The sequence below is a fragment of the Pan troglodytes genome, chromosome 10 (assembly GCF_028858775.2).
Source record: "Pan troglodytes isolate AG18354 chromosome 10, NHGRI_mPanTro3-v2.0_pri, whole genome shotgun sequence".
Taxonomy (NCBI): Eukaryota; Metazoa; Chordata; class Mammalia; order Primates; family Hominidae; genus Pan; species Pan troglodytes.
This window is the reverse complement of record NC_072408.2, coordinates 67,239,167-67,257,406: the sequence shown is the minus strand read 5'-3', so window position 1 is coordinate 67,257,406 and position 18,240 is coordinate 67,239,167. Positions and strand designations below refer to the sequence as shown.

General features: G+C 33.4%; 1 protein-coding gene across 20 annotated transcripts in view; it reads left to right on the top strand.

Annotated features, from left to right (window-relative positions):
• Positions 1-18,240, top strand: part of CCDC91 (coiled-coil domain containing 91) — a 355,144-nt gene that overhangs the window by 92,016 nt on the left and 244,888 nt on the right. For 7 of the 20 annotated variants that reach the window (XM_063786839.1, XM_063786842.1, XM_063786831.1 and 4 more), the window contains one exon: positions 11,138-11,241. The exons of 10 other annotated variants lie outside the window; for them this stretch is intronic. Coding sequence is in view for 4 of the 10 variants with exons in the window: in XM_063786831.1 (XP_063642901.1) it covers positions 11,195-11,241 (47 nt within the window). In the remaining 6 variants the exon portion in view is untranslated. Of the gene's footprint in view, positions 1-10,586; positions 10,669-11,137; positions 11,242-16,875; positions 17,099-18,240 lie in introns of those variants that run through there. 3 more of the 20 variants (XM_054663383.2, XM_063786838.1, XM_063786844.1) reach the window with 3 other exon arrangements.

Below are 18,240 nucleotides of genomic sequence, written 5' to 3'. Positions count from 1 at the left end.
TTTCTAGGCATGTACTTCTTGTTATATGGAATACTGATAAACTTTGTTTTCTTGCTAAAATTTTAGTGTGCACAGGTAGCTTTTGAAGATGTCTAATGCAAATTAGGCTTTCTGGACTGTCTAGCACCCTTTGCTTTCACCCTTTGTGATTATACTTTTTTGTATTTAATGCATATCTATAGAAATAGTGATTGTTGGCTGGGCATAGTGGCTCATGCCTGTAATCCCGGCACTTTGGGAGGCTGAGGTGGGCGGATCATCTGAGGTCAGGAGTTCGAGACCAGCCTGACCAACATGAGGAAACCCCATCTCTACTAAAAATATAAAATTAGCCAGGTGTGGTGGCACATGCCTGTAATCCCAGCTACTCAGGAAGGCTGAGGCAGGAGAATCGCTTGAATCCAGGAGGTGGAAATTGTGGTGAGCCGAGATCGCGCCATTGCTCTCCAACCTGGGCAACAAGAGTGAAACTAGGTCTCAAAAAAAAAAAAAGAAAAAGAAATAGTGATTGTTAGCCAGTCCTTCTCCATCTCCTTAAATACGACCAGATATTACTTAGGTTTAATGAATTGTATATGTTGGGATGAAAGTAGCATGATTGTATTCGTGGTCAACAGTGAGGATTAAAGATAGGCTGTTTACTCTGAGATATATTCTTTCTTTTTTTGCCTAGTCGTTGGACTACCACCTGTGAAATAGCGTATATTAACTGTCTCCTCCTACAAACATTCTAATGAAGTAAGGTTTTTACTATGTGAAACATAACTCTCTTTGTATGAACTCAACGTTTTTTGAGGAATATTCTCTAAACGGAATTCTAGTATGGAGGGTTGGTGGAAAGAGCACTGCTTTTAGGAATCAGAAAATGTCCATTGTAGTCTTAATCTGTTAATGTTTGACAGGATAATTTAGGCAATACTTGATTTTTTTTTAGAACTTATTAATTGTAAAATGTGAAAATGGAGAGGATTGAAATGGTTATCTAAGGTTTCTTCTATATGCTGTCTCGTTTGCAGACACTGGGATGTCATAACCAAGTGAGAAGTTTTTCAGAGTTTCTCTGAAGGGGCTTTCGAGATGAACAGTTATTTTCTTGTTGAATTTGCTCCTGTTCGAGGTTGGAAACTGAATCTTGCAGACTCACTAATCTCATTTTATCACTATATTGAGAATAAATCCACCTCTCAGAGACAAGCTAAGCTTATGAAACTTAAATATGAAGCCTGAATGTTAAGTTAATTTACAAGGAGAAATTTCTGTGCCAGAGACTGGAATACTCAGGGTCCATTCTCTCCCTACACGCAGAACAAATGTTAAGTCATATTATGATCAAAAGGTACATAATGAGCTTGGAATTGGAATAAAGACAATTAAATAAATCGAGTTTAATGATATTGCAGCAATTTGCCAATAGGACTGGCAAAATTTAAAATGTTGGCTTAAGTGCCCTTTTCTCTGGATAATACTTAGATGAACCCTGCCAGTGTTTACCTATGTTTCTTTATTTAAATTTATTTCCTTTATTTAAGTTTCTATGGCTGATTTACCAATCTTTCTGATTGATCTTATTATTTATCTAAATATATTAACTGGATAAATTAATATTTTGTATTTTAGTCTTTCTGGCTTGGGAATAGCTAGCTCTCCTTTATTTAGGAGACTTTGCATATCTATGTTTTGATCACCTATTTGATGATTATTCTGATAATTTTACTTCGTAAAGCAATTCGCAAATCATTATAATTATTTATCATAAAACTTTTAAAAGAAAAATAATGTTGTTCTGCTCATTTTTTAAATGAGGAACCTAAGGCTCAGTGTCTACCCTGGAGTACTGAGCTCTAATGTAGAACTGGGATGTGAATCTAGTTCTCAAATCCAAGTTCTTTTTCTACAGTATGCTTTCTAATTGGAAGTGGCTTGAGTCAAGGGAACACAAAGAGCTAAGTATATATTTAAGGTATTTTAAACTTCCAATAAAGAAGTTTTTTTTTTTTCTTATCTAAGTTATACCTTCATAGACATTAAAATAAGGCTTCTTTTTAAAAAACTTTTATTTTAAGTTCAAGGGTACGTGTGAAGGTTTGTTATATAAGTAAACCTGTGCCATGGGGGTTTGTTGTACAGATTATTTCATCACCCAGATATGAAGCCTAGTGCCCATTAGTTATTTTTCCTGATCTTCTCCCTCCTCCCACCCTCCACCTTCTTGTAGGCCCCAGTGTATGTTGTTTCTCTCCATGTGTTCTCATCATTTAGCTCCCACTTATAAGTGAGAACATAGAGTTTTTGGCTTTCTGTTTCTGTATTAGTTTGCTAAGGGTAATAATGGATTTTAGCTCCATCCATGTTCCTGCAAAGGACATGATCTCATTCCTTTTTATGGCTGCATAGTATTCCATGGTGTACATATAATACATTTTTAAAATCCAGTTCATCCATTGATGGCCATTTAGGTTGATCCCATGTCTTTGCTATTGTGAAATGCTGCAGTAAACGTACACTTGCATGTGTCTTTATGATACAACAATTTATATTTCTTTGGGTATATCCCCAGTAATGGGGGGACTGCTGGGTCATATAGTAGTTCTGTTTTTAGCTCTTTAAGGAATTGCCACACAGCGTTTCCACAGTGGTTGAACTAATTTATACTCCCACCAACAGTGTATAAGTGTTCCTATTTCTCTGCAACCTAGCCAGCATCTATTATTTTTTTGACTTTTTAATAATAGCCATTATGACTGGTATGAAATAGTATCTTACTCTGGTTTTGATTTGCATTTCTCTAGTGATCAGTGATGTTCAGCTTTTTTTCATATGCTTGTTGGCTGCATGTATGTCTTCTTTTAAAAAGTGTTCATGTCCTTTGCTCACTTTTTAATGGGGCTGTTTTTCTCTTGTAAATGTGTATAAGTTCCTTATAGATGTTGGATATCAGATCTTTGTCAGATATCTAGTTTGCAAATATTTTCTCCCATTCTGTAGATTGTCTGTATACTGTATTAATACTTTCTTTTGCTGTGCAGAAGCCCTTTAGTTTAATTAGATCCCATTTGCCAGTTTTTGCTTTTGTTGCAATTGCTTTTGGCATGTTTGTCATGAACACTTTGCCTGTTCCTGTGTCCAGAATGGTATTGCCTAGGTTGTCTTCCAGAGATTTTATAGTTTTGAGTTTTACATTTAAGTCTTTAATCCACTCTTATGTTAATTTTTGTATATAGTGTAAGGAAGGGGTCCAGTTTCAATCTTCTATATGTGGCTAACTAGTTATCCCAGCACTATTTATTGAATAGGGAGTCCTTTCCCCATTGCTTGCTTCTCTCAGCTTTGTAAAAAATGTGATGTTGTAGGTGTGAGGCCTTAGTTCTTGGGTCTCTCTCCTGTTCCATCAGTCTGTGGATCTGTTTTTGTAGCAATAGCATGCTGTTTTGGTTACTGTAGTCCTCCTGTAGTACAATTTGAAGTCAGGTAGCATAATGCCTCCAGTTTTGTTTTCTTTGCTTAGGATTGCTTTGGCTATTTTTTGGTTCCATATGAATTTTCAAATAGGTTTTTCTAGTTCTGTGAAGAATGTCATTGGTAGTTGAATAGCAATAGCATTGAATATATGAATTGCTTTGGGCAGTATGGCCATTTTAATGATATTGATTCTTTCTATCCATGAGTGTGGAATGCTTTTCCATTTATTTGTGTTATCTCTGATTTCTTTGAGCAGTGTTTTGTATTTCTCATTGTAGAGGTCTTTCACCTCCTTGGTTAGCTGTGTTCCTAGTTATTTTATTCTTTTTGTGGCAATTGTGAATGAGATTATGTTCCTAATTTTGCTCTCAGCTTGACTGTTGTTGGTGTAATAGGAATGCTAGTGATTTTTGTATATTGATATTTTGTATCCCAAGACTTCACTGAAGTTATCAGCTTAAGGAGCTTTTGGGTGGACACAATGGGGTTTTCTAGATATAGAATCATGTTGTCTGCAAGCAGGAATAGTTTGACTTCCTTTCTTTTTATTTGGATGTACTTTATTTCTTTCTCTTTCCTGATTGCTCTGTCCAGGACTTCCAATAGTATGTTGAATAGGAGGGATGAGAAAGGGCATCCTTGTCTTTTGCTGGATTTCAAGGGAAATGCTTTCAGCTTTTGTCCATTCAGTATGATGTTGGCTGTGGGTTTGTCATGTGTCTCATTATTTTGAGGCATGTTCTTTCAATACCTAGTTTATTGAGAGTTTTTAACACGAAGGAATGTTGAATTTTATCAAAAGCCTTTTTTTGCATCTATTGAGATAATCATGTGTTTTTTGTCTTTAGTTCTATATAGGTGATGAATCATATTTATTAATTTAAGAATGTTGAACCAACCTTGCATCCCAGGGATAAAGCCTCCTCGATTGTAGGTTTTTGATGTGCTGCTGGATTTGGTTTGCCACAAGTGTTTTTGCATTGATGTTCATCAAGGATATTGGCATGAAATAATTATTTTTCGTTGTATATCTGAAAGGTTTTAGTATCAGGGTGATGTTGACCTCATAGAATGAATTAGGGTGAAGTCCCTCTTCCTCAGTTTTTTGGAATAGTTTCAGTAGGAATAGTACCAGTTGTTCTTTGTACATCTGGTAGAATTCAGATGTGGATATGTCTAGTCCTGGGCTTTTATTGGTTGGTAGGCTACTTATTATTGATTCAGTTTGCGAGCTTGTTATTGATCTGTTCAGGAATTTAATTTCTTGCTGGTTCAGTCTTAGGAGGGTGTATGTGTCCAGGAATTTATCCATTTCTTCTAGATTTTCTAGTTTGCATGCATGGAGGTGTTCATAATATTCTCTAATGGTTCTTTGTATTCCTGTGTGGTCAGTGATAATATCCCTTTTGTTGTTTCTAATTGTGTTTATTTGGATCATTACTTTTTTTCTTCTTTATTTGTCTAGCTAGTGGTCTATTTTACCAATTTTTTCAAAAAACCAACTGTTGGATTCGTTGATCTTTTGAATTTTTTTTTTTTTGTCCCAGTCTCCTTGAGTTCAGCTCTGATTTTGGTTATTTCTTGTCTTCTGCTAGCTTGGGGGTGGGTTTGCTCTTGGTTTTCTAGTTCTCTTAATTGTGATGTTAGGTTGTTAAATTGAGATCTTTCTAACTTCTTTTTGTGGACATTTAGTGCTATAAATTTCCCTTTTAACACTGTCTTAGCTGTGTCCCAGGGATTCTGGTATGTTGTATCTTTGTTCTCATTAGTTTCAAAGAACTTCTTGATTTCTGCCTTCTCTTCATTATTTATCCAAAGTTATTCAGGAGCAGGTTATTCAATTTTCATGTATTTGAATGGTGTTGAGCTTTTTTCTTAGTTTTGAATTCTATTTTTATTGCACTCACATCTGAGAATGTTTGTTACGATTTCAGTTCTTTTGCATTTGTTGAGGAGCATTTTATGTTTGATTGTGTGGTCAGTTTCAGAATACATGCCCTGTAGCGATGAGAAGAATGTGTATTCTGCTGTTTTGGGGTGGAGAGTTCTTTTCTTTTCTTTTCTTTTCTTTTCTTTTCTTTTTTTTTTGACGACGGAGTCTCACTCTGTTGCCCAGGCTGGAGTGCAGTGGCTCGATCTCGGCTCACTGCAAGCTCCGCCTCCCAAGTTCACGCCATTCTCCTGCCTCAGCCTTCCGAGTAGCTGGGACTACAGATGCCCGCCACTGTAGTCCCAGCCTACAAAACTGCAGGCATTGTAGTTTTCAGTGCATCTCATTGATTTGCCAAGCATACTTCTCAGATGTAGTGGTTTTGCTGAGATTCAGAAAGCTGTTGTGGATCATACCAGCATCAGACCACCAACCAGTGACCATGAACTTTTTGTGGTGCAAGTTTGGCTTTGGGAAGTACTTTGGAGCTTCTTTGCAGTCTACCTACTGAGCTGGTAGTTGCCAGTTGTCATATAAAATCCACTTTTTGTTGCATGTCACAATCTGATTGAGAAATGATTCATTGTTGTTGCATAGAATAAGAGAAGACAACACTTCAAAATGATGATTTTTTTGATTTTCGCTCAGCTCATGAGGCACCCACTTATTGAGCTTTTTCACCTTTCCAGTTTGCTTCAAATGCTAAATGACTGTAGAATGGTCGACGTTGAGTTCTTTGGCAACCTCTTGTATAGTTGATCAGCCTTGATGATTGCTCTCAATTGGTTGTTGTCAACTTCCAATGGCCAGCCACTGTGATCTTCATCTTCAAGGCTCTTGTCTCCTTTGCAAAACTTCTTGAACCACCAATGCACTGTACGTTTATTAGCAGTTCCTTGGCCAAATGCGTTGTTGATGTTGCGAGTTGTCTCTGCTGCTTTATCACCCGTTTTGAACTAAAATAAGACAATTGCTCATATTTGCTTTTTGTCTAACATCATTTCCATGGTCTAAAATAAACATAAAATAAACAGCAGGTAATATGTCATCAGCAAAAGAACATAAAGTGAGAAATGCCCATTAAAATGATGTATGACATAACCACATTAATTTAAGAATGTGTTCCAACATCAAACAGCGAATTCCAACAATGCAAAAACTGCAGTTACTTTAGCAACAACCTAATACAAATGAAAATCTACTGTTTTCAATTTATTTCACCCTTATGGCTGGTTAACTTTAATGGATATAATAACAATAGAACTTTATTTAAACTATATATTCCTTGTAAATTTGGGCATATAAAATTTCTTGGAGGTCATTTAAGAGTTTAGGTGTCTAATAGCTGCTATTTCTTTTAACCTGCTTGAAAAGAGGAGATAATGACACCTAACATTGAGTTGAGAGTTGGAGTCTTTAGTAGGCTCAAATTTTGCTTTTGAGTCCCTGTTATGGGTTGATGGCACATGTGTTTAGATATCTAGCTCTAAGTATATGTTGGTGTGATGACTAAGTTTTTTTTTTTAATAAATAGTATTTTCACCATATTAATATAAAATAGGCTGGTCTTCTGCTGTTGAAACTATTATGATTATCAAATTTATAAAAGCCACAAGAATGTAGTATATAAATTGTCAGGTAGACGTACATTGCCTTTGTTAATACTTAAATAGAGTACTCTATTTGGATAGTACCCAATGCTTCTCAAACTGTAGATGTACACTTGGGCAAAGTGCCCTCAAAACTCTAAAGTGAATAATTCTGTTTATGTACAATAATACTTACGTTGTGTGTACTCTGGAAATTATTATGGGGCTGTTTATGTCATTTTAGGATGCTGAGTCAGCTTATGGCAAATGGTATATTTGTAATCTGACAACTGTCAATAAGGTGCTAAAAGTCTTTTTCATAGATATTTCTATTTTATGATTTAAATAACAGGCAAAGAAAAGAAAGAAGATTTTAATTTCAAAATACATAGTGATTAAGTCAAAGATTATTAATATACATTATAAAAAGATTAACAGCAAGAGTGTCTTGGGCATATAGATAGAAAATAGAACAGAAGAAGCTCATTCAGAGAATAAGACATAAAATCTGCAACTGAAGAAAAACTAGCATACATAGAAGTAAGAGAACTGAAAATAATCTTCGTAGCTTAAATGAATGCAAATTGTGGCAAGCTTTATATTGAAGGTTCAAAGAAAGAGAAGAAAGAACAAATAATTGTGTTTCATTTTGCTAATATTCACATACTGTAACTAGATTTCCTATTATAATTAACTGGATGGGCAGAAGGGGACTTTAAAGTAGTTTTGTTTTACTTCATTAAGTCTTGTTTTCTACTGGCAGTAGGATATAGTTAAGAGCTTATTTGAGGACTGTTGCTTTTATTTTATTCTTTTAATTGGCATTGTTAAATCACTGTATATATGCTAGCTAGTCATGTTTTGCTTTCTCTTTAGGCATTTAATGATAGACTGTTGTTGGTATCAATTAAATATATACTTTATGAAAACATTAGTTTCTTAAAATTCTTTTTGAAGTTTTCATCTCTGTGTCTCTTTTTAACTTATCCTTTTCCTATTTGGTTCTCTGTAGTCTGTTTCCTTGTCTGTATTTTTTTTTTTTTTTTATTCCAAGAGATGGGGTCTTGGTCTGCCACCCAGGCTGGAGTACAATGATGTGATCATAGTTCACTGCAGCTGTGAACTCCTGGGTTCAAACCATCTTTCCACCTCAGCCTTCCCAGTAGCTGGGACACTGTGCTCACCTCCTTGTCTGCAGTGCGCCTGACTCCTTGCCTGTATTTTTCATTGTTTTTTTTAACTACTGGAAAAATAACACACACACGCCCAAAATCTTAACATGATTTTAACTTGCATTTTTAGTACTTGTGGAGTGGAGAATATGAGCTTGAGATTTAGAGTAAAACAGACATGAACTCTGCTCGTGACTTGACAGTCTTCTAGTTTGTGAAATTTTGTACTTTATAATTAAACTCAGAATCTTAGATTCTTCATTTATGAAATGGTTGTTATAGGGAGGACGAAATAAGTTGACACACACACAAAAATACTGCACAGCACCTAGACCAGAGTATGTACCAGGTCAATGACAGTTCTCTCCGCTTTTTTCATTTCACTTAACAGAAATTTGAGCTGTTCTTTTTGGTCATTGATAGGCTTTGGCTCTGTGTCCCCATCCAAATCTCATCTCGAATTGTAATCCCCCCATGTCAAGGGAGGGACCTGGTGGGAGGTGATTGGGTTATGGAGGTGGTTCCCCCCGCATGCTGTTCTTGTGGTAATGAGTTCTCACAGGATCTTCTGGTTTGAAAGTGTCGCCCTTCCCCTTCTCTGGCTCTCTTTCTCCTTCTGTCTTGTGAAAAAGGTGCCTGCTTCCCCTTTGCCTTCTGCTGTGATTGCAAGCTTCCTGAGGCATCCCCAGCCATGTGGAACTGTGAGTCAGTTAAACCTGCTTCCTCTTTTTTTTTTTTTTTTGAGATGGGATTTCACTCTTGTTGCCCAGGCTGGAGTGCAGTGGCACGATTTCGGCTCACTGCAACCTCTACCTCCTGGGTTCAAGCGATTCCCTTGCCTCAGCTTCCCGAGTAGCTGGGATTACAGGCAGGTGCCACTACACCCAGCTAATTTTTGGATTTTTAGTAGAGATGGGGTTTTGCCATGTTGGCCAGGCTGGTTTGGAACTCCCGACCTCAGGTGATCCGCCTGCTTCAGCGTCCCAAAGTGCAGGGATTACAGGTTTGAGCTACTACGCTTGACCTCAACCTGCTTCTTTATACATTACTCAGTCTCAGGTAGTATCTTTATAGCAATGTGAGAATGAATTAATAGTCATGTAAAAAAAGATATTTTAAAATGAAAACTATTCATTGTCTACATTCAGCACAAGTTTCAGGGTTATCTGATTCTAGCCCTGTTCATTGTCTTTGAGTTATTTTATATTTACAGCTCTTCATATGTTGTAGGAACTGATAGACATGAAATTCTGATTGACTCTGCACCTTTAGAAAAAAAGCAGTTGGACCTCCATTTGCAATTTATTTCAATATTTGTTCACTCTCTATAAATTTGTCCTATTTTAAATGATTTTTCCTTTGAAGTGATTATAACATTTGCCTGGTTCCCTCATTGTATATAAAATCTTTAATATATATCTACTTTATCACTGTGAGTCAAGATTTTATCTTTTTTTTGAAAATCATGTTTTTATATTTAAAATATTTCCAAGAAATGTCAAAATGAAAATTTTAAATTGATTTATTGAACACCTTTGATATACAGCACACTAATATTTTAATCATTTGCTATTTGGAGTGTTGCAATAGTGATATCAAACTACAAACAATGGCAAGTCGTTCCATGACATCTGACAACTAAGTACTTTAGATAATAATTTATTTATTTTTTATTATTTTAATACCAATGTGATAATCTCAGGGTAAAGTTTTCTAATGTAAAGGATTGCTCTGTATCTTACATTACATAGTGTCTTGAATATAGTGCTACTCTACAATTGTATTTTGAATAAGTGATTAGATAAATGAGTCCAATAAAGAACACAGGCACTGTTTTCTTAAGTGTGTCATTATGTTCTAATGAGTTTAAAAAATTTCTTAAGGATCTAGTTTCCAGAGACTCAGGAGCCAAAAACTACCTCAGCAGGAACTTAACATTTTAAAATGATGTGTTCGAAATGTATCACTTTAGCTTAAGGTGTGATATAATTTTTTTCTTGCACTTCAGAAATTGCTTAGAATTTTGTTCACCAGTGTGAGCAAGAGTTAAAAGAAAAAAGCCTTTTATTTTTAGATAGTAAATTTGGATAAAAGATACTATGATTTTGGAATATTCCTCCCATATTCTTCAAACTGTTTAGATTCCTTATATCATTTTTTATTGTATTTTACTTCATTAGTTTATTTCTACTTTTGTTTATTTTTGGATGCTGTGGTATTTTCTTGCTGTGATATTAAAGAAGCAGTGGGGAATGAAATTTTTTTAAATTTTATTTTTTAAATTTTTTATTTTTTAAATTTTCCCATTCAAAAAGTTATATTTATATTTATGTTTATATTATATAATTTTATGTTGACTATGCTAGCAAAAGATTACGAGGCCTCTTCCTCTGCATCTCTTTTAGAAATGGTAACAGTTTTTTTTGTCATTTGCAGAATTCCGAAATTTGATTATTGCAATTTGTAGTATACAGGGTTACCCAAACAGCCCTCTGGAACACTGTTATTCCTCAAAGAAGCGAGTAGAGGTGGAGTCTTTGTTTATAGTATGCCAATAACTCTAGAAAATAATTAAAAATAACTAAAATGGTAGAAATTTTATCAATGATGTAATCATTTTATTAAGGAAGTGATCATTTTTATTTCCTATGTTCCTCCATCTTGGCCTTTTAAAAGCTATTATATATTTTTCCTTCAATTTCCAACCTAGATGTCTTAGATACATCCTAAAATCCATTATATTACATCTATATATCTATACATATAATGTATAAACATATACATTATATATCAAGGGTCATTTCCTGTGAGTAACCCTCCTTGGATAGAAACAAGGATTTTCTAAACACTGACTTTCACCATTTTCTGTAAATTTTAAAAGAAATGTGTACACTTAGTTTCAAATTTTTTTTAGTAACATCTTCATATTTAGATATGTGATTTGGATCTCCATAAGCACTTGCAAATTCTTTGTTTTTTCATAACAGTGATTTCCCTACATGAGTGATTTTCAAAGGTGTCAGCAATGAGCATTGAATAGGAAGATGTGGATTCAACAACATAGACCTGAAAATACATTTGGGGATCAGAGGTGAGATGACAGTTTATGAAAGCAGATAGTCACCAGCCTCTAATGTACCTAAAAGATGAAAGAATGGGATAAAAACAAGGACCTGCATTGGATAATAGGGTGTTTGAATGAAAATTAAAGGTCAAAACTATTTTCTGAGTTACAAGATATAAAAATCATTATTTTATTGGCATATTCTTCTTGAATTATTTTAATCATTAACAGAGATAAACAGATTTTTTTGGGGGGTATAGGTAAAAGTGCATGGCTATTTTTACCCATTTCTTATTTAGAATTAATAAGAGTTATTATGTTTATGTAAAATGAAACAGAAATGACCACAAACAGAATTACTGGGAAAAAAAATTGCATACTGTTTGGAAACTTGGTGCTCCTTCGCCTGTGTCATGTTTTGACATAGTTAGCTTTTTGTGCTTTAGAAGAGATCTGTCAATGAAAAATGATATGTCCAAGTGACTTGCTAGTTACCCTTACAAAGTTAAAAATGAAGAACTGCCATTCATTGCACTTTTGATTTGCTTTGTAGCTGTGAAGGAATATTGTGCTGACTTTGTATTCTCTAAATCTTAGAACACCAAGGATTTCACATTTAAAATAAAGCAAATTGTATCTATACTCTGCTTAAGCATTAAAAGCAAGCAAACAAACAACATACAGAAAGAAACAAAATTTTATAGATTTCTCTTAAAAAATTTTGGCTGTGTTTTTGTGGAAGTAGGTGTTGTTGGGCACACCTGATTTCCTGCATTTAAAGATTTTGGGCATGAGGACTGACATTACACAATTTTTAATAGACCAAAGAATACTGTAAGCAGTTTGAAACTTTAAAAATTGCACCTTGACTAAGTGAGAAGATATTTATATTTTACATACTAGAATTTGTAATTTTAAAATTATGTTTACAATTTCCCATTTATTAAGCACACACGTTTAAAACATGTATACCATCGTTACTATAAAATAACATTTTGTGTCTATATACGTGGACAATATTTACTAGGACAGATTTTCTTCTAAGGGTTGAATGTTATAGGGCAGTCACCTTAAATTAGTGAAGCTATGTGAATTGTAGCATAGCAAAAACTGTAGAGGTTTAACTGAAAAAAATCTAGTTCTCACTTAGAGGGAAATAATATGCTCTCTTTTCTTTCACAGATGCTATTCATTTGTTTTCTCATTTTATATTAAAAATTGGATTTGGGTTATGAAACACTTAGTAAACATAGTATCAAATTCAACAACTTTCTGAAAATTCCTCTGATGCCTCATAAATTGATAGTGCCTATGAATTGTAAGCACTTTACATTCAACTTTTCATATGTCTTATTGGTCTGATTAGCAGGATGCCAGAAAGGCTTGCATCTCCAAATTTTGTTTTTATTGGTCTGTTGCTGATTGTTGAGTTTTTTTTTTTTTTTTTTTTCCCCACAAAAGCTAGTTGGCCCCTATTAGTCTTTACTTTGAAGCTGGATCTTTTCCTATCCTATTAACTCAGAGCATGCTTTGATTGGGGGTTAACGTGACTCCTGGGGGTTGATTATTTCAATTAGGTAGGATATTGAAACAAAAGTCTTTAGAAGTATATTTTTAAGCAGGTATAGTTATTTTTTTATTTTTTCTTTGTTGTATTTAAAAATAACACACCTGAATCTGCTATTTAACTTAAGAACTCGAGTGTTAACCAATTTCATAATTTTTATTCTATCCTATCCCTTTGCCTTTGTCCCTAGAGGAACCACTGTCCTCCATTTTATGTTAGCATTTCCTTGATTTTGTAAAAAAACAAAACAAAACAACAACAACAAAAAATTGTGTGTGCTTGTGTGCACATATATATATAAGAGCTTTGCTTGTTTATGTGCTTTATAAAAATGGGTTCATACTGTTCGAAATCTTCAGGATTTATATTTTTAACCCAAATTTTGTCTCTAAGATTCAGTCATGTTGTTTCATATATCTGTAGTTTCTTTATTTTCACTGATAAATAATTGATTATGCCACAACTCAGGTACCCATCTTATGTCAGTGAGTATTTAGGTTGTTGCCACTTGTTTGCTGTTATGAACAGTAACTGGTGGAAACTTTCTGATATATATTTTTAGTGGTAGCAAGTCTTTCTTTATTTAGCAGTTTTGCCTAGGGAAGGATTTTGTGGAGACCAAGTTATTTTTCCTCTGGTGAGTAATTCTTGAGATGTGTTGTTTCTTTTTTATTATATAATTTCCCCTTCGCTGTTTCCTCTTTACTTTTATTGTGACTTACAGAAAACCTTGTAGAAATGGACAAATAATTCCCATATATCCTTCATTCATTTTCTTCAAAGGTTAACATTTTACCACATTTGCTTTATCATTTTCTTCCCTTTCCTTCTCATTTTTCTTATTCTCCTCAGTATTTATTTAGTGTTCTTTTTGTTCTTACACTGAGGACATTCAATCAAAATACTATGTCCCAAAGTAACTTGGGTTAGTTCTTACCCCTCCCTCTCTCACACTGTGTTATGTGATCAGGTTATTCATTTGCAAGTTCATTTGTTGTTCTTTGTATTCTGTGTTAGGATTCCCCTGCCTGTTGATTTCATTTTTCTTTTATTGAGTATGTGAAACATTAACATGGTGCCAAAAGTTGAGAACTGTATTAAAACCTATATTCAGAGAAGAGAGATTTCTTGCCATTCATTTATTATCTTTCCACCTCATTCCTGCCGATCTTCCACTATCAGTCCTGTTTGTTTTTGGCTTTATCCTTCATACATTTCCTTTACAGCAAATAAGTAGATGTATGTATCTTTGTCTTTTCATATATTTAAGGGCCTTTTGTATATTTTCATTTTGGTAAATCGTTCACATCTTTTGCTCATTGTATGGATATTTTTTATTCCCTCAACCTTTTTTTCCCTCTAGGTTTTAAATGTTCTTTATTTATTAGGAATATTGGCCCTTATCTGTGATACATGTTATACATATTATTGTTTTCCCCAGGTTTTAAATGTTCTTTATTTATTAGGAATATTGGCCCTTATCTGTGATACATGTTATACATATTAGTTTTTTTTCTAAGTTGTTAGTTGGTTTTTATATTTGTTTTGACAGAAAAAACGTTTAATATATTATATGATGAAATTAGTCAGTCTTTCCTTGTGTTGTATCTATAATCAAGCCATAGTTAGAATGCCCTTTCTTATGTCTAAGGTAAAGAAGAACTCACTCATGTTTTCTCCTAGGGTATATGATCTCATTATTAAACTGTTTAGATCCCTGATCCTCTTTGGAGTTTCTTTTTGTGTATGATATGATATAAGAGTTTAATTTTATTTAATACATTTTTTCCAAACAACTAATCAATTGTTCTATCACTATTTATTAACAAGCCCATCTTTGACTCAGTGATTTGAAATGCTGCTTTTATCACATACTTGCTTCACACATACTTGGATCTATTTTTGGACTTTCTGATGTGTTCTTCTGATCTGTTAATTGCTGTGCCAAATAATATACCATCTTATTTATAGAGATTGTATAACATAATTTAATACAGCAAATTTTGATAAATAGTAGTATGTTTTAATATAGTTTAATTTAGTATATTTTAATAAGAGGGAATGGTATTCCTCATATAGCTTTTCTCTTTTAGGGTTGTTCTTTTGTCTCAAGCTCACTTTTTTAATGTCACATTTAATGCCCATTTGTCTAACTTCATTATAAAAAACTTGTTGGGATTGTATTAAGCCTATACATTAATTAAGAGAGGACTGGGATTTTTATGATATTTAGATGTTCTATCCTATTACAAGAGATATCTTTACCTTTGTTTAGGTCTATTTCTTTGTCTTTCAGGAGTGTTTTAAAGTTTTCCTCACATTTCTTGCTAAATTTATTCTTAAGTACTGTATTGTGTCTTTGTTGCAGTGAAAAATACTTATTTTCTTTACCATTACATTCTCTAAATGGTTATTGTTTTTACATATGAATTATATTGGTTTCTGCTGGTCAAGTTTATATCCTGCTGCTCTTCTGAATGCTTTTATTATTAGAGTTAATTTTATATGTATTCTCATGATAGAAACATGAAATTATTTTCACCTTTTTTCTGTTTTTATGGTGCTATTTCATTTCTCTTGTTGAATTGCATTGATTTGTGCCTTTAGTACAATGTTTAAAGATAGAGAGTTAGTAGGCATCCTTTTCTTATTCCTCATCTTTACGGAAACACCTTTAATCTTTTCCCATTAGTTAAGTTGCTGCCTTTAGGGCTGAGGTTTATATATTTTATTTTCTTAAAAAGTGTCCATCAGTTTCTATTTTCTGATTGTTTTTAACTGAAATGGGTGTTCAGTTTTATCACAGGCATTTCCAGAGTCTGGAGATAATCATATAATTTTTTTTTTTTAAAATTCTGTTAATATGGAGTATTATATTAATGAATTCTGTAATAGGTAACCAGTCTTGCATTCCTGGAGTAAGTTCTGTTGGTTCATTACATATCATTTTAATATGGTGCTGGATTCATTTTTTTAATATTTTATTTAGAACTTATACTTCATTATAAGTGATACTCTAATCTGAAAATCTTGAATTTTTCTGATTTTTAATGTCTTTATAAGGTGTTACTATTAATGTTATGTTAATTGTAGTGTTAATGAAGTTTTCCTTCATTTTCAGTGTTCTTCTCAATTTTAGAATATTGGGTTTGTATAATGTTTGAATTTTTGTTAGAAATCCTCTTGAAATAATCTGAGCCTGATGCTTTCTTTGTTGGGTAGTTGCCTATTTTTTTCACAGAAAATTTATTTTTAAAAGTTGAAAAAAATATTTAATCAGATCAACTTTTAGAAACTACATTTCTTTAGGAATTTTTTCATTTTTCTAAATGCTTTGATTTACTTAGAAGTCTGTAGAAGAGCCTTATTGCTTACTAATTTTTTCTGTTTTGATAGCTATATTCTCCTTGTCATTTAATTTTGTATATTTGAGTTCTTTCCCTTTTATTGTTAGTTACTATTTTGTTTAATTTTCATTTGAAATTCAGGATTTTGATTAGTTATATGTACCCTTTTTTCTTACTAATCTACTTCAATGAATGCAGTATCTTTATTATTTTCCTTATTCTACTTTTTAAATTTTCTTTTTTGTTTCTTTTTTAGTTTGAGCTTGGAATTTAATTCATTGTTTTTTAACTTCAGGGCTATGAAGTTTGCTTTCTAATCACTGCTTTAAATGTATCCCATATATTGTTATGCAATGGTTTGTCACTGTTTCTTAGAAATCTTATAGTATCTTAACAGATAATGAAAAATTAGAATTATATTGTGCTTGGGTGAATAATGGGATAGGTGTGAAAAGATTTCTGGAAAAGCTTGTTTTGAATGTTGCCAACTTATAACTTCAATGACAACTTCCATTTACTGAATGTTTACCATGTACCTGTCACTGAGCTAGGTGGTTGGTATGCATTATCTCATTTAAGCTGTATAACATGATTTTGAGCTACCTATTATTTCCCCATTTTCACAAGAGCAAATTTTGGCTTAGAAGAGTTATTGTAATTTGCCTAAGGCTGCATAATGCATAAATTGTCAATGTTTAAATTTGAATCCATTTCTTATGACTTTTACCTAGACAATAATATTGTGAGGTCACAGAGGTCAGTACCTCTGACAGGGCAGAGTCAGGGAATGTTAGTATGGTGTGACTGTAGTGAAGTTAGCACTTAGTGGTATCATTTCTGGCTTGAGCAAATGGTTTTTTGATGTATTATTAACTGAGATGGAAAACATGAAGCAAAGCAGGTTTATTTAAGATGATGGGCAAGCTTGGTATACCTGTTGGACAACTGAATGAAACTATCTGGTAGTAAGGTGAGTATATAGATCTAGATTTCTGCAGAGTGATTTATACTGGAGATGTATTGGGTATCATTAGCTTAGAGGTGGTAATTTGAAGAGTGGGTTTTGAAAGTGGTAATCCGGAATATTCAGTACAGTGAGAAGATCAGAAGAGATATGAAATAATGAAACTTGTGGTTTATTGGAGAAAGAGCCTGAAAAGGAATCAAGGAAATGGTAGTCAAAGTGTTAGGTAGAAATATAGGAGATCATGTATAACAGGCACCAAAGGAGGAGTTTTAAGAAAAATGGAGGGTCATTATCATTCTCTGGAGAACTAAAGAAAGATAAGATCAGAAGTGTTTATTTGATTTAATAGTATCTGATATGACAAGTAGTATCTTAAATAACAGATCCAGTGGAGTTATGAAGATTGGGTCGAGGAAGAAGAAAATGGAGACGGGTTATGAACTGTTGAAGAATTTTGGTTATGAAGAGAAAGGGTCATAGTATGGTACTAGCTAGTATGTGATTCAGGGTACCTTCATTCCCTCTCTCTGCTGTCCTCCTTCAACCTCTCCCTTTCATCTCTTTCTTTTTCTCTTTTCTTTCTTACTCGCTCCCACTCTTCCTGTTTTCTACCTACTTTCCCTCCTTTCTCCCTAATATGATACACTTGAACATTTAATGTTACAGGATGAGAATTTAACTTGGGACAGCATGACATCTTATCTTATGCCTATAAATATGAGTAACATAAATAAATATTAAAATAGGTGTTAGATCAGAATGAAACTGTTAATAGTTTCTTGAATACAGGATCACAGCCACATATATACCTTTAAACATACTTGCTCAATAAATTTTAATGATAATCTTTGAAATAATAAAATATCAACACTTTACTAAATGCTTTACATGTTTTTCACAATTTCAACCTTATCAGCAAAATCTCTGCCCATTTTATAGATGAGAAAACTGAAGCACAGAGAAGTTAAGTAACTTGTCCATTGTTCTATACCTGGTATGGCAGTGTGGTTCTAGAGTCTATGCTCTTAATCACAAGGCTGTATTCCTTCTCACTCCACTGTACTAGTTATTTTCATGCCTTTAAAAATTCATTAGTAATATTTTTGTTGTAAATTATGATACAGAATTAGAAGTGGGAATATTTT